The 24,635-nt window shown below is 45.1% G+C and overlaps 1 protein-coding gene across 5 annotated transcripts in view; it reads right to left on the reverse strand.

The window, feature by feature from the left end:
* The window catches only part of jarid2a (jumonji and AT-rich interaction domain containing 2a), a 32,392-nt gene that overhangs the window by 1,971 nt on the left and 5,786 nt on the right, over positions 1 to 24,635 (reverse strand). The window contains exons 2-16 of one of the 5 annotated variants that reach the window (XM_027007247.3): positions 21,807 to 21,930; positions 18,019 to 18,163; positions 14,041 to 14,210; positions 11,458 to 11,637; positions 9,044 to 9,207; positions 6,548 to 7,643; positions 4,589 to 5,049; positions 4,375 to 4,467; positions 3,930 to 4,048; positions 2,762 to 2,832; positions 2,454 to 2,568; positions 2,059 to 2,164; positions 862 to 963; positions 467 to 597; positions 45 to 228 (exon numbers count right to left, since the gene is read on the reverse strand). In XM_027007247.3, the coding sequence (XP_026863048.2) occupies positions 45 to 228; positions 467 to 597; positions 862 to 963; positions 2,059 to 2,164; positions 2,454 to 2,568; positions 2,762 to 2,832; positions 3,930 to 4,048; positions 4,375 to 4,467; positions 4,589 to 5,049; positions 6,548 to 7,643; positions 9,044 to 9,207; positions 11,458 to 11,637; positions 14,041 to 14,210; positions 18,019 to 18,163; positions 21,807 to 21,930 (3,261 nt within the window). Of the gene's footprint in view, positions 1 to 44; positions 229 to 335; positions 598 to 780; positions 964 to 2,058; positions 2,165 to 2,453; positions 2,569 to 2,761; positions 2,833 to 3,929; positions 4,049 to 4,374; positions 4,468 to 4,588; positions 5,050 to 6,547; positions 7,644 to 9,043; positions 9,208 to 11,457; positions 11,638 to 14,040; positions 14,211 to 18,018; positions 18,164 to 21,806; positions 21,931 to 24,635 lie in introns of those variants that run through there. The other 4 variants (XM_027007246.3, XR_014116977.1, XR_014116978.1 and 1 more) reach the window with 4 other exon arrangements.

Below are 24,635 nucleotides of genomic sequence, written 5' to 3' on the forward strand. Positions count from 1 at the left end.
AAATTAGTGGCCCTGCAGAGTTTGCCCAGAAGTGTCAGACTCACCATGGAGAGGTAGCACAGGTGCTGGCACACCTGGCACCGCCGGTCCGCCGTGTCCTCGGTGAGACGGGAGCGGGGTGTTTTCTTCCTCTCGACGGCAGACTGGTTGTCCGGCTGTGTTCCGTAGCGGGCAGACAGCCGCAGTCCAGCCTTGAAAAGTTGCTGCCGCTGACCAATCTCTGTGTCCCTGTTCACGGAAGAGACAGTTGTCTGAAAGCCTGACCATCCCATGTCCACAATCAGTGGAGAGATGTCCGGGTGCTCAGGTTTCAGTCCTTACAGCTAAAAACTTACAGAGAGCAGACAAATGGGCGCAACATGGGTGCTCTTGTCTTAGAAGGAACGTTCTCTTACAGATCTCCTGGATTAGTGGACCTGCCCACATCTCCATCATGTAAACACATCAAGCAGGTACTACAGCCCACCTGAGATCTACGATAAGAGAGGAAGCTGCGCTCAGAAGATGTTTGTTTTCCTGTTTGCATTCCGACGTGACGATTTTGCAGAGCAGTTTCTCCGTGGAGAAGGGCTCCTCTATACGCCTCCTCTTCAGGTCCTGCAAAGCAGCCGTGGCCAGGAGGTGAGACAGAAGGGCAGGAGTTCTCCCACGCCCATGCCGAGAGCAGACTAAAACCACAGTCCTACCAAACGCAAAGTAGGCCGAACGGTTTGGCATTTGCATCCGTTTAGCTTACTGGCTAAAAGCTGTTCTCCTTTCTTCTTTAAGAGAGACACTCACCTTGGCTGCCTCATAGCCCAGCGTCATCCACTCAGGTGTGGCAAAATGCACTGTCTCAGACACACTATAGCCACAACACACCTTGGACACGAAGGCCCCAGGGAAACACACCACGAACTGGCCGCTTCGCTGCACCGTCCGGTGCACCTTCACACCTTCTTGACGAAGCACCTCTGGAGAGATCTGTGAGAACCAATGGGGAGGTTTTGGGTTAAGTCACATCTGTATGCATATGTGCCAAAAAAGGGTAGGGATAGCTCAGCAGTTACAATACTGCACTGGTATGCAGAAGGTTGCTGGTTCAAGCCCCCCCATTGCCAAATTACCACTGCTGGCCCCTGATCAAGGCCCTTAACAATTCACAATTGTAAGGTAATCTAGATAAAGGCATCTGCTCAGTTCTGTAAATGGCAAGTCCCTTCAAATGTATGTAGTCTGAGTGGTTAGTACTTTTTGAAATCTTCTGTAAGAAAAATGTATTTTCAATTAACTTTAGTCTTTATTTTCAATTCTTTTACCTTTGTGTTACAATTGTGTCCCTTTACCAAAATAGCCTCAAATGGTGCCCAAGCGCATGATGCATTATCATAGGGAAGTGGGTAAGAGAAACTGAATAGAGAGAGGTTTGGTTCGCATTTAAGTGCAATTCACTGTCATGATAAAATGCAAACCACTCAAACTCACTTCACTAATTTTTGGTAAAATGGCTTCTGCGAGTAATGTGCAAATGAGTCTACATTATTTCTACGAGCAAAGTAGATGATAGTCTCATTTCAATAATGCATACATGTTTCACATTTATTAGGCCATCCAAATAATATTATTACCATAATCATAGCAACTAATTACAAAATGTGTTTTAGGGAGTTTGCCATGTTACTCGATTTAACAAAAGCAACAGCAAATGGTTCTTCAATGGGAAAACTAGGACATACCCTGGAAGGTAAGGATACAAGGGTGCTGTTGCCATGGAGTATTCATTTTGAAAAATAAAAGTCTAATAAATAGTTAAAGGTCACTGGATTTGTGTACCTGAATTTATTAGAAGCTTAAAAAATGATGAATTGCATTTCTGGAAGTACATCATTTAATATAGTAACTGAAATGACAGTACTCAATTTGTAATGTGTTAATTACAAATACAGTACTTATTAAAGTAATTCCACTATGCAGCACATTGCTTATGTAATGTCTCACCCTCCAAAATTGTGAACTCTTCACAAACAGAAGTGGCTTTGTGGACGAGTAAGCATATGGAGAACCTAACCACCATCTCACCATAATGTTCTTCTCCAGCATCTCGAGCCCTGGGGTCCCATTAGCCTGCAGCAGTGTGTGTACTACTTTGTCAAGTTTTGACTTCTCCTCAGCAGGAATACAGTACCTAGGAAACAGCGTGACAGGGGTATAAGATTCAGGAAAAAGTACATCACCCAGTTCTCAGGTTGTGTGTCAGGCCCATCTACCTTTCATCCTTTATTTCTAATAATAGCAGTTAATTTCTTAAATGGGGAGCACATGACACAGCTGGGATTCAAATCTGTCACCCAGCTTAGCCTCTATACTTATAATTAAAGTTTTTGAATTGCTTTTGTCAGAGGAAAATACAGTAAACAATATCCTGAGAATTTTTTTAGTTCCAGTATGAGTGACTGAAACATTTAAACTCTTACCAAATGCAATCAGCACCAGTGTGTAGATAATCTATGTATGGAAGGCTATTCTGGTCCCTGGACCAACATGAGGTAGAAAAGACCATGCCTATATTCAGCCAGGGGATGGTCACTCCTGTTCACAACCAGAAACAACCAGCGCAAAATATTTCAGCTTTTAACAACAGACACCCATCGTATCCAAAGACACTGAATTCATCTAACATTACTGCAAGCTCTAACTAAATGTCTGTAAAGTCTATGGTAAGGGGTTCTATATGGAAGAATTGGAGTGAAGTGTTTTCGAAGGTCAGGAGGAGCAGCCTAACCTGGAACAGCACCCAAATGACGCAAGACGGATCCTGAGTTATTGGAAAGGACTGTTAGATTCCATCCATGCCTGAAGTTAAAGGAAGCGTCAGGATAACAATTAACAGACTTTAATTAACATAAAAGCACATCAAACTGAAATGTATTCGTTTTTCTGCTCTGACCTGATGAGCAGGTATTTTAACCATGCCACTAAACAGTGTGAGAAGAGGAATATTGACCATGGCGACTGAGTTAATACCTCATGCTTGGCCAGGATCAATCCACTCCCACACAGTAAACATACTTAAGATCCACAAATGCAAGTCAAATGAGGAAATTTCAATGTACTTTTTTTCCCCCTTTCTTTACTACCAATGTCTTGCATTTCAATTTCGATTAGCAAGTTATGACTCAATATTTCAATATTTATTCTCTTCAATATTTACTCTAGTTTGATTACATTTGGGAATCAAATGCTAATTACAATACTGTTCATGATGAAGATCTTCAGAAAATGTATGGTGCACATAAAAGACCAAATTGTAGCGTGGTGTATTTGTCGGCATTAGGTTGGGTACTACATTAGACTGGCTAGTTTGGCTAACTAGCCAACAGGCCTCGTGAGGATCTAAAAGATTTGCATTCAAGCTTCTGGTAGCTTGAACATTTTTAAAGAATTCTTTCTGATGAGCTGTGATGCTAACAGTGAAATGAAATAAACCAGATAAGTTAAAAAAATAAAGAATAATTAAAGACACTAGACTTCTGTGTATTTGTGTCAAACTAGAGCAGGCACACAACCACTGTGGAATATTGTAGCAACAGTAAATAAACAACTAAAAAACTGTCTATGTGATTTCAGCATTAAGTAGCTCTACTTAAAAACTTGCATGTAAACAATACAGCTCTGAATTGAATACTAAAGGGGTAAAAGGTGAATTATGCACACTAGACCAGTTCTCTGCCGAACTATGTTGCACCCTTGGAGTATCAGAAGTGCCATTTTAGATGGTTGTTGATGACAAAAATGCATTTCTGACATCAGTCTTGGGATTTTTAAGAATCAATGTCAGAATGGTTAAATTAAATTCTTGATAATAGTGAAAATTAATACGTATTTACACAGCTCTAAGTGTGACATTAAAACCTATGGCCACTGGCTAATGGCTTCTTAGGGGTTCTTACTTTGAAAATGGCTCAGACTTGCCCACAGGAAATCCACTCCCATGAGTCTTTGTGTCCACTCGCCCACAATGCACTGCAACATGGCATTGTTTTGTCTCTACCAGCCTCCAATACTCTTGCTGGGAAAGATCAGAGAAGAAATGAGGTTGCAAGGTGGTTAAATAGTTAAATAAACACCAGTGATCTTCTCTCTTTTTCTTTCCCCCAAGAGGGGAAACAATACAGAGGTCTCAAAAAAAGTGTGGAATGTCATCAACAGCAAGCTATTCATGTTTCCACTGGAAACGCAAAAAAAATAGGAAGAAAATTGTTTCTTGTTCCACCATCTGCTGACCAAAAGCTGAGCTGAGCTGCTTTAATCGAGCGTTTAAAGTTTCCCTCCTTTGTAACCAGGCTACTAAAGGTAGTGAGCTTTTCTAGTGTGCTTTGGCTGAACAGATCAGACCTCCACTTCGGCTGTGTCCGGCTCTCTGCTGAAACACATATTCATGGTGTTCCTGGCTGCCCGGTAGAATGTTGTCAGGGAGAAAGATTTCCCCTGCAAGGAGGAACACAGGAGTTAGAAAACGGAAAACGCTGGCTCATTACAGTCTGGCTATTTGCGAATCAAGAACAAGAAAACAGCAGCGGAAAGCACAGAGGAGACCTGCATGCACTACCTTGTACATGCATTTGTGGAGCTCGTTCAGAACCCCGCCCTCCTCCCCCTTTTTCTCCTGCCGCCTGTTACGGCCGCCCCGGGGTTCTGGCTCGCGCAGGCCGCACCGGTGCAGGGCGCCGTTGACCAGGCCGTTTTTTGGCTCGCAGCGGGGGAGCAGCAGTGCCGCGTGCTGGGACACGTCCGTCTGGCCCTCCAGCGGGCCGCTTCTCCTTTCCAGGCTCTCCTTCTCGGCCAGCACCTCCCTCTCCAGCCGAGCTTGCTGAAGCGGCGACAGCGAGTCGTAAGAGAGCAGGTATTGGCAGTAGGCCTCCTGGAGCTTGGCGAGCCTGTCCTGGGCCGAGCGCGGGATGCCCAGCAGGTCAGCCAGGCGGCCCCAAGTCTTCATGTCCGTCACCTGCTGCATGCCCCCCATGTCATTGAGGAGCTGGAAGAAGCGGGCCAGGTCCAGCTCACAGCCCCCTGCCAGAGACCACAAGGGCAGACTGAGTGGAAGACACACCACATTACTGCTAGTAACGTAAAAGGCTGCTGTAGCTCAGTGGTTAAAGTGCTTGCTTACTAATCAGAAGGTTGCCAGTTCAAGCCACACTACTGCCAAGTTACTGCTGTTGGGTTCCTGAGTAAGACCCTTAACCCTCAATCTGTATTCAGTTGTAATTGTTAGTCACTTTGGTTAAAAGTGTCAGGTAAATGTACAAGGGGGCTGGTCCTGACTGGGTGAATCATTTCTCTACCCTCCTGTGTTGTTCCCTTTTAGAATTTCTCATGCGGTTGATATTTTTCAGAGCTTTAGTTAAGAATGAAAGGGCTGGCCGATGCAGCCAAAAACAAGCTTAAGTGATTCATTCAGCTTTTGTCTCTACGATGACCCTCTAGAAAATTCGTCCCTGGTACATTCTACATTCGCCACGGGTAGTCCCAGGAGCCCTGGTGCCAGCTTGGTGACTGCAGGGCCGGCGCGGGCCAAGCTGGATGGGCATGAAGTGGCTGCCTGGAGCTTAGAAAGCCCTCCCCTTGGCCCCCTGACACAGAGCTTTTTCAGCTCTGCCTACAGGTGGCCAGACTGAGCGGGCCGGGCCCTGGCTACAGCTGCGCCGCAGCCCTGCTCCAGCGTGGTCCAATCAAAGGACGGTGCCGAGCATGGGCCAGAGGCTTAAGAGCCAGCAGGAGTGCCCACTTACTCGGAGCCCGTGAAGGCCAAGCCAGGACAGGCGGCCATTGTGTGGCATGAGTTATATACATAGAAACGTGGTCATAAAGGGTAGATTGTTCAATGAGGTCATGTGACACACAACATGGGAGATGCTAGAATTCCTCCAAATATTCAGCATAAAACTTCTAAAAATACGGGTAGTAGACCACATCTGAACACAGCAGTATAATGGGCGACTGTTAACCACAGTCTGGTGCTTTTATTGTTGTAGCCATAATTGCAACTATACAGTTCTAATGTAAGAGGCATAGCAGGGTTCTTGACTATGAAATCTGAAGAAACTTTGATCTGCAGCTCCTGAAGCACGTGTGACAAACTGCAACGCTGAGGGGTTACAAATCTTGATTCAACACGCCTGCTTACGCTTATCGGCTAATTACCTCCTCAAATTCTAATTTTGACTTTAGTGTGCTCTAGCCTGCTGGTCCTGGGCTTCACACACAAGTAAGTCTGAAAACTTTTTTTTTTTTAAACAACAGAACAAATCAAAGTTTAGTTGCTACATGTGCATTTGCACAAAGTACCACAGTGCAGGGAAATGCAGCAAGTCCTAAGGGAGTGTATAATTAAAAAGAAAGAAAGAAATATAAAACACTAAACTGGCGCAGACAACAAAGCATTGGGTGTAGGATAAGGTGGAGTACAAGAACAAGACCAGAACACGAGCATACAAAATACACATGAACATACAGTGTGCTAGTCAGAGAATCCTGGATGCTATGCAGAGCTGTATTGTGTCCGTACCGATTAATGGCGGCTCCTCCATGTCGATGCCCTGAGAGCGCAGGTGTTTCCTGATGCAGGCAAGCCGCTGCACGTTGGGGCCCCAGCGCCGGCCCAGCTTGTGCACGTGTTGCACGTGCGAGACGAATCGCAGCTCCTCCTTCAGCTTGCACTCGGGCCGCCAGCCCGCCGGCGGGACCACGGCAAACATGCCGAAGGGCTGCGCCTGCGCACGCACCATCTCCACATACGGCAGCGGGTCGTGGAACTCCCGTGGCCCGGGGTAGAACACGGGCACCTGCGACTCCATCTCCGCGGCCGCACCGCGCCTCACCCGCTCCTTGTCCTGGGAGACTCTGGGCTCCGCCGGCACGGGTGGTTCTGCTAGGCGGGGGCGGTCGAGGGGACTGGGTGGGTGGGAGGTTGTGCCAGTATCACTGGGCCGGGGAGGCCTGGCTGGTTTGGGAACTGTGGCTGGTTTTGTGGGGTCCCTGTCGGTGTGCTGGGCTGAGGTAGTAGGGCTACTTCTGTCTCGTCTCGTGGCCATGCAGTGCATCTGTTTCATGAACATGAGTTTCCCTGCAGAGGCTCGCCGTGGCCTCTGGCATTGGGCCACCTGCTGCTCCGTCGCCCCACTGCGGCTGTCGGGCGCTGGCGTCTCCTGAGCCGCCCTCCTGCTCCGCGTATCCAGGGGAACAACCTGCACTTTAACCCTTTTGACCTCCACCTCCATAGCAGGCTCAGTCGTTACGGCGCCTGCCGTCTCCAGCTGCCGCTTGGACTGGCGTAGGCCGTCTCGCCTGGTCGGGGCCGAGTTCGGTCCGCTTGGCCTCCCGTTGGCTGGGCAGCAACCGGCAGGCGCCTGCTTTTGTGCCCTGCCGTGGCCAGCCTGGGCCTTTCCTGAGTGGATGTGCTGAAGTTGGGCGTGGGCGCGTGGCGGGCCCAGGGGCCGGCCCTGCGGCCGCACCTCCAGCTTGGCCTCTTTCAGCAGCCTGGCTTTGGTGTACGTCACGTGGCCCTTGGGGTATTTCACAGCTTTGGTCAAGGGGGATGGCGGTAGGTCTTCCTTCCGCACCCTCCGGCTGTTGGCTGAAGCGGCCCGCTGGGGTCGGTGCACCTTAGAGAGAGAGAGAGAGAGAGAGAGAGAGAGAGAGAGAGAGAGAGAGAGAGAGAGAGAGAGAGACAGAGACAGAGACACACACACACAAAGACAGCATGGTTGCCTTCGAGTCATATCAGGAACAAAGGCTGGATTAATTTTGCTTCAAAAATGTGAATAAGTCTTCAATTAACATACAAGAAGTCACCAAAACAACAAAACCTGACCAATATTGCAGTATTATTTAACATGTGTATCTGGAGTATATTTCATACATGCATTACTGTCTTTCTCCACTAGAGGGCTCACGGACGCTAAGACTGCACCCCTTTTGGGAGTGAGTGCGCACGTGAGCAGGGCCATGTACTGTGATTGTTCAGCCTGCAAACGTGCAAGCGGTGGGGGAGGGGAAGGAGACCGCCTTGGCCAAAGCCGGCGGTCTCGCTGTCAGCCACGACAGACATCTCCACATGCTCAGCACATAAACACAGCTTTATGGCAGTGAACCTCCGGCAGGGTGCTTTTCACTCAGCGTGATTCGCTCCAGCGCTCTAAACTGGTTTTCCGTGTGCAAGAGTGTGCTGAGAAGGGGGTTGGGTAGAGCAGTGATGACATCACGTGTTGCTATAGGCCTGCTGCCATGCTGCTGACCTGAACTGTCTGTCTGCTCTGAAATGTTTGTCTGTTCTGGACTGTCTGTCTGCTCTGAACTGTCTGTCTGCTCTGGAGGCCCTTAGTAAGCCCCGGCCGAAAAGCAGGAAACTTCGCTTGGTACTTGGTACACACACACATGCACACTTAAAGATTCACAGACACACACACACACACAAGCATATATAGATCCACTATGAGAATAGTCCACTTGGCTTCCAGTTGTCCAATGATAAACTGCTCCAGATCAATAAGTGTGAACAGTTCAGATGTCAGACATGTCAATTTCATGTTCTTATTGGAAAATGACTGTGCCAAAGGTGACATTTGCTCAGTTCAACAAAACTTTTATAACTACATAATATGTAGAAAAGCCTCCAATACATACTGAAACAAATATCTGTGATCAATTATACAAGAGAGAATAAGTTTCCTTATTAACGTTTCATTTATGGGACTCTTTCTTTCCTTCTCTCTGCTCCTCATAAATCTGACATAGTATGAGTAGCCGCTACATAGAGAGAAATGTCTGTTATGGCTGCACAGTAATGCCATAGTGCATTTCCTTCTACCCTTTAATACATCAGGCGATAAATGAAAGCAGAACATAATATGGCTGGTCCACAGCTGTCTTCTGAGATCAGCCCTACACAACACCCCAGGGCCTTGCCGTGTACAATGGCACTTGAACCAGAAACAAATGATTTCGCTGTGGATAAATAATTCTGATGAAGCCCATTTTTCACCCAGCAGGTGCCCGCCGCTACCTGTGGTTTGTGTTCCAGGGCAGGCTTGCTGGGCCGTAGGTTGTGTGTGGTCGAGGCCCTGGCCGGTGTGCCGGAGCTCCTCTCCCCTGCTGGGTGTCCATCTTTCCCCCGGACCCTCGGGATGCTTTCCCGCTCCCCTGTTGCCCGGGTCTGCCCGTTAAACACTGCCACAAACACATGGGGAGAGGGTAGAGAGCGTCAGGAGGAAGGGGTCTTCACACCAGGTAAGGACACACAGCTCCTCTCTCTCACACACACACACACACACACACACACACGCACACACACACATGCACAAGACCAGCGCAATCTCAATGCAGATCCATTTTGTCCACAAACTAATTCGAACTGATGTCATGAAACAAAGGGGAAAAAAATCTGTAATCAGGTGTTTAAAGCAGAACTTGTATTTGTTCTGTTATTTCTAGAAACATATGGGAAAGATATACAACTTTAAGTGATTGTGGTTAGTTAAGAAAGCTGTTTAAAATGCTTGAATTACCAAAATGAATTCCATTCCAGGTAAGTTAAGCTAAGGGATAATGCAGACAATTAGGCAAAGTCTAGATTCCACTCGTCACGTGCTCAGCAATGGCATCTGGAACCAATACGGGCTCAGTGCTTCACTGTTGAACTGAACAAAGTGAAGCCAACTGACTGTGTGCATCAGGCATGACAGAGTCAGTGCTGACTTTGGAAGTCCTGCCTCATTATAACTGTTGGAATTTTAATAGAGAGGTACAAACATTCTGTTACCTGGGAATCTAGACTAGACTAGACAACCTGGGTTGCAGTCAGACATTCTGGTTTAATGCACTTGACATGTAAATCGTCATGAATAGAGACCACCACACTGTCTGACTGTAACATTTCTGGAGTCCACAGACAGTTAGGAAGGCGTAAGGTAGAAGCGGTAATCTCACGTGAGCATACGTGACCACTGAACCACTGAAGGCTAAAGCACTAAAGCATGAGAGCAGAGCACTCATGATCACTCTCTTCTCCTCACACGTTTTCCTGTGTTCAGGTACTAACCACTGCAGCCACCATCCACAAATGCAGCTAGACTTTTGCCAGTTTCCAGCCATCCTGTAAACTGACTCACAACAGCTTGTACGTGGGGTTTTGTAAAAATATCCAAATGGATACTGACACTCTTTTCGGGTACTTTTCTAAATGAAGGCTGCCCTGTAGCTTTCTCCTGGGGCCAACTTATCAGCCATACCGGCTGGACCTGAGCCAACAACGCGCATAAAAGTGTCTTATTTAGATCAGGGCCTCGTTCCAGACGGAGAGGCAACACGGCTTTGCGACACGTTGAAGCATGGCGACACAACAGGACTCCTGATTTCATAAGGCTTCACACAGAGTTGCCTTTCAGTGCCCAGACCTGCGTAGTCAGGACTGCAGACACCAGGCCCAGTGGGAGCCCAGGAGACGAGTCCATGTCCAGAGCCGTTGTGCGACAGCCGAAAGGGCTGTCAGACACTTTAATCCAGGTTCAAAACAAACAACATCAATAACACAGACGACAAAAGAATGTCTCGGCGGGTGGCGAGGACAGCAGGAGCGTTTCGCTGCCTTGTGTGCTCCACCAATAAGGTGGGGTTCAACTTTTGAACCCAGTGAGATGGAAGGTTTGTGCAAAGCCCCTCCAACATGGATAGAGCGTGGAGGAGGATCGGGTGACGGAGGTGTCGGGTTACGCAGGCCACTGTGCTGAGTAGGCACCCGAGTCTGGTTACACACAGCCAGTGGGGAGTGAAAGGGTGGTTAATGCTTGAAAATAGTGCAGGAACATTAGGCCAAAGTTGTGTTACTGCCTTTAATCGATGATGAGCATTCATGAAGAGGAACACACCGCCTTAACTTATGTGAAAATAGTTTCAAAGAGATGAGTGTTCCAGACAAAAGTTAATAAGATCAAAATAAGGTACTCACTACCCTGGGGCATGCATCTCCAACTTGGACTTTTTTATTTTTCGGTATTATATTTTTGTATAGGATGAATGATGACTAGACGGTTAGGGTGTACGTGTGACTGTGAGTGCCTCTGCTGTATGGGCAGTATACAGCTAATGTAGGCAATCTGACAGAGTGCTGTATATAGACATGGGTCATTAACTCCGTGGTGTGGGGGAAGGCAAAGTCGTAACTCACCTGGCTGGGGTCCTGAAATAGGAACCAAATGTCTGCTCTGTTTGCGACTGACCTGAAATAATGTACTGAACTCTGATACTCCAGCTTATAAGAAATAGAGCATAAACTGTAAATAGGCAAATAATAAGAAGGTTAATAAAAAATAAATAAAACATGTGCCCAGGCGGTGCTGAGCACTATGCGTAGGTGTATATGTGTGTGTGTGTGTGTGTGTGTGTGTGTGTGTTTGGCGCGCGAGGCATTGTGAGATGTACCATGGCCGTTGGCAATGATTCTGCCCGGGGCTTTGCTCTTGCGCGGAGTCATGTGACAGGAAGCCGGGGCGCTGGCAGCAGCCGTCTCCCTCTGTTCCTCGTCTTCCTCTTCCTCGTCTGCATCTTCATCATCCTGAGCAGTGCCAAAGTACTTCATGTTGCTGGGCAACGCAGCAGAACCTGAGCAGCACAGAAGGAGAGCAGAAGGTCAGCATGAGTGAAGGGGGCACAGGACCAGACGGAGGTCAGGGTTCAGGCAGGAAGCAGGAGCGGAACTAAACAGCTCGCCTTCTAAGCGCACTAAGGACAGGTGACGAAATAAGGTCACCACTGTTCAGTCAGCGTCATCTTTTGGATTGATGTCAAAACCCACTTAACATCTTGATCGGAAGCCGCTGAAGGTACACATGCGAGTGTACCAATAGGGCATTTTAGAAAGGGGCGGTGATTTTTAATGAAAAGAACATTGCAAAACTGAAAACTAGCTCACTAAAGTGCAGTTGCATAACATCTGTGGTAAAATTCCAAAAGCGCTTATATTCTTATTATATTCTTTTAACATCAGACCCTGTCGGTCCTGTAGCCTCGTCTTTGGCTCTTCCTCTTTTTTATCTTGTTCTCTTTGTTCTGTGGCTCTGTGCTGCTAGCCAGAGGCCAGAGAAAGCACAGAGGGAATTGTGGTCGAGGTGGCAGAGTGGCCCCAGTTCCCCTCACCCACTATGCTCCTAATCCTTCCGGAAGGCTCCGGGGTTCATAATGGTTGAGACTGTTCAGAAGCTCTGCACATGCCCTCGACAGGCATTTAACTGCAGCAGGGTCACTAAGTGCATGCAAGCAGAGTGAGCTATACCATGTGATTGTGTGTATGTGTGTGTGTGTGTCTGTAGTGGGGTGTCTGTGTCCATGGGAAGAAAGCTGTTCAGATAAAAATGGAACGGAAGTGAATCCGGATCCAGAACCCAACGCCTCCCCCCGGGCCCTCCAGCAATCCCATAAAATAACAGCACATTCTTTAAATATATCCTGCAACTTAAGGGGAATTCAGATCAGTGGTCAATTATGGATTACTGATGCTTGGGGCCTGTCCGCAGGGTGCAGCCATCTGTGAAGGACGGAGCTCCAATCCCCCAGACTACAGCCTGGGCTGGGGAAGGCACCATCTTCAAGATCTTCTACAAGAGCTAATGAGAAAGCCAAGCTGCAGGCTACTGTCACTGGCTCCAGAGGAAAAGTCAAACAAGTCCTCAGCTCTGTGATGGATGTCCACTAGAAGCACGTGCTACTAAGTGCTGCAGTGATAGATCTGTGACTCACTCTCATTACAATTATGCTAATTCTATCTAAATAAGAAATTGATGTAATATACATACATAATATCTACAATATATCCCATTATGTTTCTTATACATACGTTCCTTAATGAAAGACTACAGATTATAGATGAACAACAAGCAGGAAATATTCGAGGAAATTCTGCACGCATGCATTGCCATCCATTACATATCATGGCTTGCATAAAAAAGGTTCCTCACTATGCTCCAGTTCAATTTCAACACCCGTAATACGGTGCACACGAGCTCTTCCCAGTACACACCCGGCAGGGAAGTGATGCTCGAGACGAGGAGGAGGAGGAGCAGGCATGAGAGTGGGGAACGATGCCCTCATTTACATCCTTCATGTCTGAAAATCCATTAACCCACTTTGCCCTCAGCCAATAGTCCCAGGCAAATCTAATCAGGCTGCTCTCTGTCTTTACAGACCTCTATGCGTGTGTGTGTGTGTGTGTGTGTGTGTGTGCAAAGGAGCAAGGGAATAATTCAATTTGGTCTGCCATGTTTGCTCTGACTTGACGCTCCTGGTGAAGCAGGAATGGGGAACAAAAAGGAGAGAACGGCACACCGCTCCTGGCCCTCGGGCCCCTGTGGTTACAGCATGCGCATCTTTTCTCCTCATGTCTCTAAGTTCAACAAGCTTAAAGTGGAGACTTAAGCACAGCTGCTTGTGCTGGACTGACTGTGCTGGACATCCTGGATTTCATTCCTGTGTGTCCGTGGAGGGAACTCAACCTGTTAGATCTCGGCCAGACAAGCGCAAGATCTGAGACACCCAAACAAGACGGGGGAACGTACCAGTCAACAAGACTGATTGCATGGTGGGACTCAATGCGGACCTCCAGTGGAGTCAAACTATGATGGATCTGACTCAAAATTCAGGCTGTGCTCCATGGGGAGACATTACCTCTCCTGGGGGGAGAGTTATAGGTCATAATGCCTAAGAGTGAAGATATTTCAATGTCTTCACCACTGTAATAATCAGAAAAGCCACAAAAAGCAAAGCAGTAGTTCTTAGGGCTTGAGAGTGGGAGAGGACTGAGGTAAAACAGATTTAGAAGGTACTGCTCGGTGCTAAGCAGAACGCCACTGTGCAGCTGGGATTGTAGCCAACGCTGTAATCGACAGCACAAACCAGGTGCCTCCGAAGCCTCCTCGCACTTGTCACTCCCGTCACTCATTACCTGGGTGACACTGGAGGCACAACTGGGGTCCCGTGACCTGGCTGTTCGCGCTCCCCGCAACGACTTACCTCGTAGACAGAGGAAGGTGAGGAAGTCCTCTGTTTTGGGTTTGCACTTGGTGAGATCACTGAGAGGAAGGTTAGGGCTCGAAGGCGAGGCCTCCAGCACCTTCACTGGAGTGGCACTGGGAGAACTCGGTTGTGACTGGGCAAACTTCCTCTGCGCTTGCAGCCTTGGTCTGGAGGAACAGGAAGAGACGAGAGGAGTGTGTTATATGTCTGCATTGCACCTGTCTGTATTGTATAGTGTGGTGTCTTAATATTTTAGAGGCATGTCAGAGCAATTCAAGCTGAATTACCCAAAACATATTATAAATTATTTGAACCTTAACAAATTTGGTATGGAATGTGGAACAAATAGATTTTGTTGAACAAAGAGATTTAATGACTCATTTTTGTAAATTCAGCATAGCTAAAAACCTTTCAACTAGAGGTGCTTCATCTTTTAAGGTGTACGTAAAAAAATACTCACTTATATTGAGTGACATTATTGAATTATTAAGGTTTTACTGACAAAGGGTCTTTGGCCTATAATAGGCACAATTAACATGTTCTTGTATGTTAGTGTATACTCTCTGGACTATAAAAAGCATGCTTAGCATACTTCCCATGTGATTCACAATCTTACACCATACGTCTGATGTCACACGCAGTCTAACCAAATAACTGCTTTTTAAGAAGTGATGGTTTTTTTGGTGGTGGGGGTGTCATATGGCAGGTCAGGCAAGGGTTGCTCAGAATATTTTATTTAGGCTCTGTATTGCTTCAATAGGTGGACACGTGGTTAGACGGCCCAAACTGCTATTTAAATTTCCAGTAGTGGAACATGAATCAGAACAGCTGAGACACTGTCTTGCTTTTTAACAACCTCCATGTATGTAGTGATTTGAAAGCTTTTTTGCACAGGCAGAAGCTACATTGTCAGTCTCTTCCGCCACCTGTGCGCTGTTTTTATAGCAAGCTCGTGTGTAGATGGGCCACGTGGTTATCTAATACAATATATTTATATATTTCTTCATTTAATTTATGGCTTTCAAATAGCTTGACACAACCAAGTGATGGGTAGATCAAAAGATTATATACTTTAGCCCTAGAGACATGGCCAATGTAATAATTTAAAAAATCATTACCATACAAGCATTTTTGAAAATCTAGTCAAAAAAGAAAAAAAATTAAATAGAATATAGAACCTAAAAAAGCCACACAGACACACTTGACCCAACCTTGGCATCACCCACTATGACTTGTTAGCTTCCCACAGCTATACATGGCAGGACCGGCAATTATAACCATGGTTTTAAAGAGGTATAACTGACATCAAACTTTCAGCATGAATTGTCTCTCGCATCTGGACAGGTTTTACTTCAGAGAAAGCTGAAGGAAGATTTCAACCCACAGGCCTTCTATTGTACATTCAGCATGTCAGCAGACCTGTTCTTCTTCAAGAAAGATCCAGTTTACCACCATAGCTACACTGTTTAGAATGTGCACAACAGAAGACCAACTGAAACTGTCCAGAAGGCAAAATCCAACCCCTATATATTGCATATATTCATATTTCCTACTGCGTGCGTTATGTTGTGTAATTTCCATGAAATATAAACGATTCTGAGTACTTTAGGAATGTCTGTTCAACAAAAAAATCTGAAGCTAAAACTTTTAAGTGCAGTTTGATGGACTCCATTTCATTCACCACTATAATCAAGCAACATCATTTGGCTGCTTGTGACATATTATTGGATCACTGATTGACCACAGATATTTATACTGTTGCTAAAATGAAATAACGCTGTATTGTGTTGAAATTATATCTGGTATAACCACATTTTTATGTATAAACAAACAATGGAGCCTTAATGGACACTGTATGATGATCGGATCTGTTCAACAGCAGAGGAATAGCCATGAGGGATTTTAATAGTGATACCTGTGATCTTGAATGGCCAATTACTCTAAAATGAAACCTCTGTGTAGTGTATATCTATCTGACATTTCCACCACGTACAAACCCTAACCAGCGTGGCCTGGGTAACACCACCTCGTGATCAACCGATATGACAGAGCAGACCTGCACAGTTGGCAATGTGTTTACCTATTACGCTAGGGGACGTTAATAAAAAGATAAACGGCAAGAAACCTGGTGTTGCTTACACTAATATTCTGAAGGTCATGATTTGGACCTTAAGATGGTGGGGCCAGGGTTAAATAATGCTGTGTTCTCACTTTTATGGCTAACGGGGCTTTAATGTCCCCATAGTTAACATGAAAAGAATACAAAGTGAAGTCATGGTATACAGTGCTAATCTGCCATTTTTATTAAGACCCGATACACTAAGACTGCATTCACATTACCAATCTGAAGCGACTCGAATGCATTTTTTTCCATTAATGTAATACAAATCTGATTTTTGCAGATGTTTCGACACACGTATCCGATCTTTTCAAATAAGATTTGAGTCACTTTCGTATGTAGATCAGATTTGTATGCGATTCGAGGCTATGCGACTCGAAGGAGAACAGTCAGATCGGAATGTGGCTTTTCGTCTATAGGCACTTGCTTAGCGCCGTAGTCGTCAAAACAACAATGGAGGAAATAGCAGTGACAACCGTATCCGCGGAAACAGCAGAAGTTAGCTGCCTGAATATTAACGTTCAAGAACCGAAACTGAACAACATGGCTTGTAGTGTGAACCGCACCTAAGACATATTCTTCATTATCTACAGGGGTACGTGATATTTGATTTGAGTCTAATACAATAATATCTTGAGGATTCTGTTGGTGTTGTCTTGCCTCTCATGAAACATTTGTAGAAAATGAGAAGTGCACGACCCAGAGCCGATCTGCAGCATGTGGGTATACGGAACAAAGGAGGCAGGAACGCCTGTGACATTTTCACAGGCGAACAGAGTACCTGTAAAGACACTCCGGACTAGACATGTGCCCTGTGTTACAATCCGAGCCGCATAGTGTGCCGCGCCTGGTCTGGGGCGGAGTGGGAACGCTTGGCTGAGCTCCCGGTAGTAGAGGGAAATGGGGGAGGGGGTGTTGGGGGGCCAGGGGTCACTCTCTGTCCGCTGCCAAGCTCTGTAATACAGGCGAGAGTTCGGCAGGGCTGCACAGTACACTGGTTAGGGGTTAGCGCTCAGGGTGGTTAGCATGACGAGCCATTAGCGAGCCACGGTAGGCCTCGCCCACCGTGGAGGAAGCCTGTGCTGGCTTTACACCTCCTGATTGGTAGTGCTGCTGTGCAGTACAGGGGAGGCACTTACAACGATTAGAAGTTGGAGATAACTCAATTGAAGTACAAAATATGAGAGAGAGAGAGAAACGCATTAAAATGTTTTTTTTCAGAATGGCCTACAGTCCATTATAGGCGTTATCCATTAAGAATAGTACAGAGTATCTTACATGGGTTCTAAGTGACAACTCAGGTCTGTACTCAAGGGAGGGCCAAAGACTAGCAGCCAGACTCTCTCACGCCATAAATATTATTTAGCATAGACATTCCAGGATAAAGAGGTGTGTGAATCTACGCATTTGTAATTCCAGCCTGCATGGCAGTGATGTACTCTTCCCTTACAGAATTAATCATGTGGCAGAGAAAGCACCGAGGAGGGAGCCTGCGATATCGGAGCCCAGCAAAATGTCCCACCACTCGGGCAATTATCCAGCACCGCTCTGCTTAATGAGCAGTGGAGGGGTTTTATGGAGACGCTCTCGAGCCCAGCCAGAGACAGGGGCATCAGCAGGCCCGTTTCTCTCTCAAATACACAGGCCGACCTGGGCTCCCATTAACCTTCGGCTGCAGATGAAAGTCCACGCACGGCCCTCTCCGAGCTGGAGTGGCTATAATATGAAAGAGGCGAGCATGTGATCAGTGGAATGGAATGCAGCGAGGGGGGTGTGTGTGTGTGTGGGGGGGGGTTCGACTCCCGTTCAGCTCGAGGGCTCGCAGATGAGAAATGCGGAGATGAAAGCGAGCTTACCTCTTTCGTACAGGCCCTTCTCCTGAGTACTCGCCGGCGCCACCGTTGATCTGAGCCGCGCGCCGGGGCCTCTCCGCTTTGCAGCCGCTGGTGAACAGGCCTGCTTTAGCTCCCGTACCATTGAGGTGGCCGTTTGCAAAGGACCCTGGAAGAGAGATGAGACGCCGCAACGTTAAAGAGGGCAGCCGTTTGCGCACACTTGGGGGGGAAAAATGCAGAAAAAACAGTGCAGTAGTTGGCACAATTCCTCACGTTCTCGAATCCAAACAGCTGTAAGACTTCAGTATCAGTATTCCAGCTAAATGCTCCCAAGAGCTCAGATCAGATGGTTTGGTTTATGAAGAGAAAGGCCATGGCCTTCAAGCACAGAGGATGTCGGTGAAAATATTGCTTTGTGATTTGTGTGGCTGAAAGGTACCTCAGAGTGACACGCTCTTTAAGAACTCTTTATAATTGATGATGTCTGTGTCACAAGCATCATGTCACATGTACTATGTCATGAGGTGGTTTCAGATGCACTCACCATTCATTTCGCAGTTAGTTCACACACGACTGTCACCTCAGTTTTGTAGGCATCCTCTATCATTTTATCAGTTCATCGCTTTCTGACCATGGACACATTCGTTGGCTGGTTACTTTCGGGTTGGGGGAACTCTCTCAAACCAGGAGTGAAACATAAAAACCAGGAGTAAAACTCCTTAAACTCTGCTATGCATGAAGAACTCGTATCAGCACAACACTCACAACTCACTACTATGTCTGTGTTAATGCTATGCTGAGTGTCTTCCACCACCCAAACATTATCCACTTAACAGTGGTCCTGTAGTCAGAAACCAACAAGTGATGAACAAGGTATCGGTCAGCTGATGAACGAAACAGGCCATCAGAGGGGCCACCCTTTACCCTTACATGCCTCAAAAATCAGGGCTAGTGGGCGCCAGCGCACAGACGTGTTTCAAGCACAGTAGCTTGTTAGTGTAAATGCCATAGCATGGTCCCAAATGTTTGAGGGTAGGTAATATTTGGTCAAAACAATAGATGTGTCTGAATTTGACAAGCAAAGACTCTGAGTCCCTTCTTGCTGCACAGGCACAAGGCTGACACCCTCACACACTGTAAAATTTATGAAGGTCCACGAACTCTTTACATCCTGCGTTGGTGTTTTTTTATTGCATGTGCTTAATGCTCTTTGCTGCTGTGGGATGATTGGCTAAAAGCTTTGGGATATTTAAATGAGATGAGGACATATCTTTTAAAATCCTCAATGGAATACATTGATTTTCATTCAGATTTCCAGGCCCCAGTACAATGCTTAACTGATGAACAGCAAGCAACATAACTGGACTCACACTCACCAACAGTGAGCAATGACACATCTGGACACATTTCCTGACATCAGACCTTCTTCTTAACACCCTTACCATAGATTGTTTTTGCATAAAATATTGCATGACATTTACTTATAAAACATCTAAAGCATTTTCCAAACAAATGTTTTATGATGTGTGAAGAATATTATTTTTTAAATAAAACATCAAACATTCATCTGTGGTCTGAATCCAACACCGTTCTGTGACAGTGTATTTGTTGTAGAGTCATTTTGTAACCTGGTCTCCGTGGCAGCCATCTTGTAACTGGCTGTCAAATTGTACATGCAGTATTCTGATTAGAATGTCTATTGTGTAATTTTATTTGCTTTGCCATCTTAACTGACTAAAAGGTATGGAGCAACATCTCCATTCCTTGTAAAAGTGCATTCTCATCTTTTGAGATGAGAATACTTTTAAGAAGGACAAAACAATATAATGTACTTTAATAACCAAAACCTGCTTCATCTTGTTGAATCGTTTACATTTTTTTAATGGTCAGTTTGGCCAAACCAGAAAAAAATTGTTCTGTCCACACTTCTAAGTCTGTGTTATCAACACAATAAAAACATAAACAAATTCAGTCTGATGAATGAGAGACTACTGTGATGCCACAAGCAATTAAGAAGTCACAGACTTCTCAAAGATTTCACTCAAAGCCAGCAGCCTACTAACAATATCACAGCGGTAGTAATCTCAGATTAGAATCGTTCATCCTTAGACAGCGATTTTTAAACAAGCATAATAAAGCTGTATTTCAGGATATACAAAGCTAAATATGTCTAATTCTATTCTGAGAAATATTCAAGGATGATCATTGTTATGCTAATGTTTCCTATGGAAAAAAAACATTCGATCAATGCCTAATCGCATATAATTATATACATATGCTAGTATGTACATGTTTAAAAAACGAACAATAAACATTTTTAATATGTGTAGTATTAGGTCACTTTGTAAAAAGAATGATGTCATTCGCCGAAAGCACAACCACAACAAATATGCGCGCACGCTGTGCTACGCATGCATGGTGACTGAGCTCACAGGCTGTTTGTGGCCATGCAGGTTGTCCCGGGAGAGCGCGAGCGGGCCGTCAGGCAGGCACCACGCGCAGGCAGGCCACGGAGTTCACCCATTAGAGTGCAATGACTCAGGCAGCCAGCGAAACCCATACAGAGAGGGCATTATACAGGGAATCATTTACTGCGCTAACGCATGCTCGGCGCAATCACGAGGTAAACAATAACAATCCAAATGAGTCCGCGAGTGGCTGACAAAGTAAAGGCCAAAAAAAAAACAAAACATCAGCACGAGGTGGCGAATGCGACAGTAATGCGGTTATGGCGCGGGATACTTTACCCCCGTCGTTACTAAATCAGTTAATGTCTCACTAATTACACTGAATCTTATCATACTATATAAAGTTAATACCATTCAAAACGTTCTGCACCTTATCATTGCCTTACATAACGTAAAATGCACGTTTTCAGTTATAACTGCAGCGACAAGGTCGTCATTGTCTGGTCGAAAGCTAACTATGTGGTGTTCCTCAACCTGGCTACGTTTATTGTAGCTATAACTCACGAATCCCAACATTTTACTATTAAAAAACCCACTAAAAGTCGCGGTGCTTCAGAGTTGCAGATGCGTACAGAAGGAGAGCAGAAAACGGGGTGAGGACTTTTCTCTGCAAAGGTCAGAAACCTGCTGCGGCGTGGAGCAGGGTTTTCTCTGCAAAGGTCAGAAACCTGCTGCGGCGTGGAGCAGCAGGAACCCTGGGAATACCAGTCACTTTTATGTGCGTTATTAGCTCAGTGGCACTTTAATGCAGCAAAATGTCACATCCGTTACTCTCTCAGATTTGTCAAGCGTTAGGTAGTGAAGTAACTCATTGTGTAACTCATTGACGCGAAGAATGATAACTGGAGTTCATTAACTATAGCTACACGTTTCCAAAAAAATTTTGTCCTAAAATTACTTGGTGAATTACATTCATGTCATTTAAAAGATAAAGTAGACCAGACTAGACTTAATGTGATGCAGATCTGATGTTCTCGGAGCTTTGTGGTGACAGATATCCTAAATTCTTCCAGTCAGACTTAACTCACTTTCCTTTGTGATCGATCACGTATCCGATTCGTAGCCACGCCACATGAACTGTACCGCTTAGGTCAGAATTCACGCGCGTTTGGAAGCACGTCAAAACAATGGAATAGCGCTATGGAAAACTGCAAAACCCAGCTGCACGGCGTTTTGCCTTCTCTACCTCAACATGCACACCTGACAAACTGTTTGCTGTTTGCTTAATGTGAATGCTGCCTAATTCTCGGGCAACGTGTTCTTTGTACGACAGGAGGAACGCGTTGTATCTGAAATTCAGTATTTCACCACAACAAACATGGGGCAGAAGGGATTACTCACGGTTTATGATTCCTGTGCCATTGTCAACTTTGCTCTTCTGTGCTCGTTTAAACTCTTTGAGGGAGAGATAGAGCACTCTGCGCACCACTCGCTCCTCAGACCAGGGTATTCCGTCGTTATCGTCCTGCAATAAAAACGGACACGTCAGTTAAACGGAACCGAGACCTGTGCTAAAAACCTTCAATTCTTTACCTATACAGTGATATCATATGTACCAAATGCAAAGTATTTTAGTAGCTAGGCCTATACCAGTAATTCGATGAGGTCTTTTACTCAAAACAATTTTTCTGACTACTTGGGAAAACAACAGTAGATCGTAATGCTAATGGTTATGCCTCGTTTACTGACAGCGTCCTCTGTGATACTGTGTACACTATTTAAATACATCACTGTTCCACATTTTAGCATTTGTTGAATTAAGTGTGATTATTTTAAAAGCATACTATTTAAAATGTAGTGTAAATTTAGATACAAAATTATCAAGCATTTGGAACTTTTCACTTTACATATCACTTTGAAGGGATAGGGAATTAATGCCACATTCATGTCTTCACTTGTCCTAAATACCTAACACAAGTAAAACTGGGTAAAATGCTTAAGTATACTCAGTTATAACAGTGTAATTATTAGGATTAAGTGCTAATAATATTAAGGGAACATTTTGACAGTGTAGTGTAACAAAGAATACCTCAGTGTCTCTGATGCATATGATGATGTCACCTGTGCTATTAAAGTGTTTGCAACATGTTAGTCCTGGGCCTGTAGTTAATACTTAAATACAAAACCTGTTATTATAGCACTTAAGTGCATTACAAAGGAAAAAATAATTAGAAACTGTGGACTATGGTGGGTTATCTGATTAGATAGGACTGGTTTAGTGTTGTTCTGAACTCATTCTAGATATCATTTATCCACGCATTTATCTACAGCATTAGTATTTACATTAAAATCACACGTCACCATAATAATCTTATCATACAAGTGAATAATTCAGCTGGGCAGTTCGTATTTGCATTTAGCTGAAAATACATGGCATTATTCATCTTAAATCTTGCTTTTTAAAAAATCTTGATATCTGCTGATGACTAATACTGACTGGCTAATAACTGCAATTAATTTACGTAATGTGGCTTTCACAAAACATTCACAAAAATGCAACACTGCTGAAGGAAAATGAACAGAAATACCTGCTTTGTTCCAAGACAGAAAGCACATATCCACTAAGCAAAACCAATCTGTGACCTATTTTGTTTCTGCTGTGGCAATGATTTTTATATAAGCCTCAGTCAATATAAATGAAGTGGAAGAAGGTTATAGAATATAGTCTTAATGACAAAGAGTAGCATAGTGGTAAAAAAAAAAATATATGAGAGTTCTGCACAAACAGGAGATCTGCACCGATCTGATCTGAAGCCCAATCTATAAATAGCGTGGATAAGCTGGAGTCTTCAGAACCGGTGTGGCGAGGAGACACGCGTCCGAAAGCTCTCCATTACTGTACACACTGACTGCTACCATAACACATCTACTTGGTGTTATCATAACACGCATTCCCCGTGGGTGAGTAGCTGTGTCCTGGAATCATACACATTCCTCACACTGTAGCTTGTTGGACATCTTTCTAAAGCTCCATGACTCTCATGCTAATCTCACCTTTTGCCTGTTCCAAAACCTTGTAAAACTGAATCCCCCATTACCCTTAATTTGCAATGTGCTCAGCAGAGCTCAGTTTTTCCACCATGGTCCTAAGCAGGCATTTGCCTTGTTTACTCCAAACCTCAAGAGTTCCTTTAAAGTGAAGTTTTTTGAAAATCAAGATGCAGACTTTTGTTTGAAGACCCTGTCTGGAAATACACAAAAAATGTAACCTTGCTAATGGTCTTTTCGACCTTGAAATTGAATCAAGCTGACCTCAACCTTGCTTTACACAAATGGAGTGGAGGACTGGGTTAGGCTCTCTGATTACAGCTGTACAGCACAGCTGCTTCTGGCCTCAATTCAAAGCAATGGTGGTTAGCGTGGACATGACCCTCAAGCACTACAGAAATCATTAGACCAGTCCTGAGAAGATGCCAGTTACCTTGTTTAAACACAGGGAGAAACCTAGTAGTTGTAGCTCTGCATGCTCTCATATTTGCGCAGTGCCCATCCTATTATTCAAAGATGTGAGTGACGTCACAAACAACATTCCCTCTTCGCCACATCTACTTCCTTTTCAGAATTCCATTATCCATTTTAACAGCTTCCCTTGAAGGCTGTCACACCCAGTTCTTATAACGGATGCTTTCTCCCTTGCATGCGACAGCGGCAATGATCCGGATACGCAAAGGCACACATCTTCCTGGAAACGCTTAGAGGGAGCCGGCTATCCCCCGTGGTCACTCGGAAGGTGTCTCTATTCAACTCTTCCTGCCTGCCGGAGCAGACGTCTGGACTGACTTATAGTGGAACCCTGTGGTCCTCCAGCCGCTGCACAGGCACCAGAGCTCCATCAGGAACCGAACTCAGAGCCTAACAAGAGGGCCCACCCCTGCCCTGCAGAACTAGATGTGTGATGAGGAGAAAGGGGGAATGAGATATATAAAATAAAATTTTAACTGACCTAATAAAAGTACCTAATAACTAATATGTCTGCAGCTTCATTTTTCAGTTTTTTTCTTCAGTTTGTTAATCTGATTAGACAGGTCTAAACTGGCATGTCTAAATCTACAGACATGCATAGACCCTCATCACAAATTGTTAGGAAATTCTGTACCCTTATATTTTTTTCCATAAAGGATAATTGCAATTATAGTAACCTAACAGCCAGTGTGATTACCAGTTGACAAT

This window comes from Electrophorus electricus, chromosome 14 (genome assembly GCF_041902795.1).
Source record: "Electrophorus electricus isolate QZ-2024a chromosome 14, ASM4190279v1, whole genome shotgun sequence".
NCBI lineage: Eukaryota > Metazoa > Chordata > Actinopteri > Gymnotiformes > Gymnotidae > Electrophorus > Electrophorus electricus.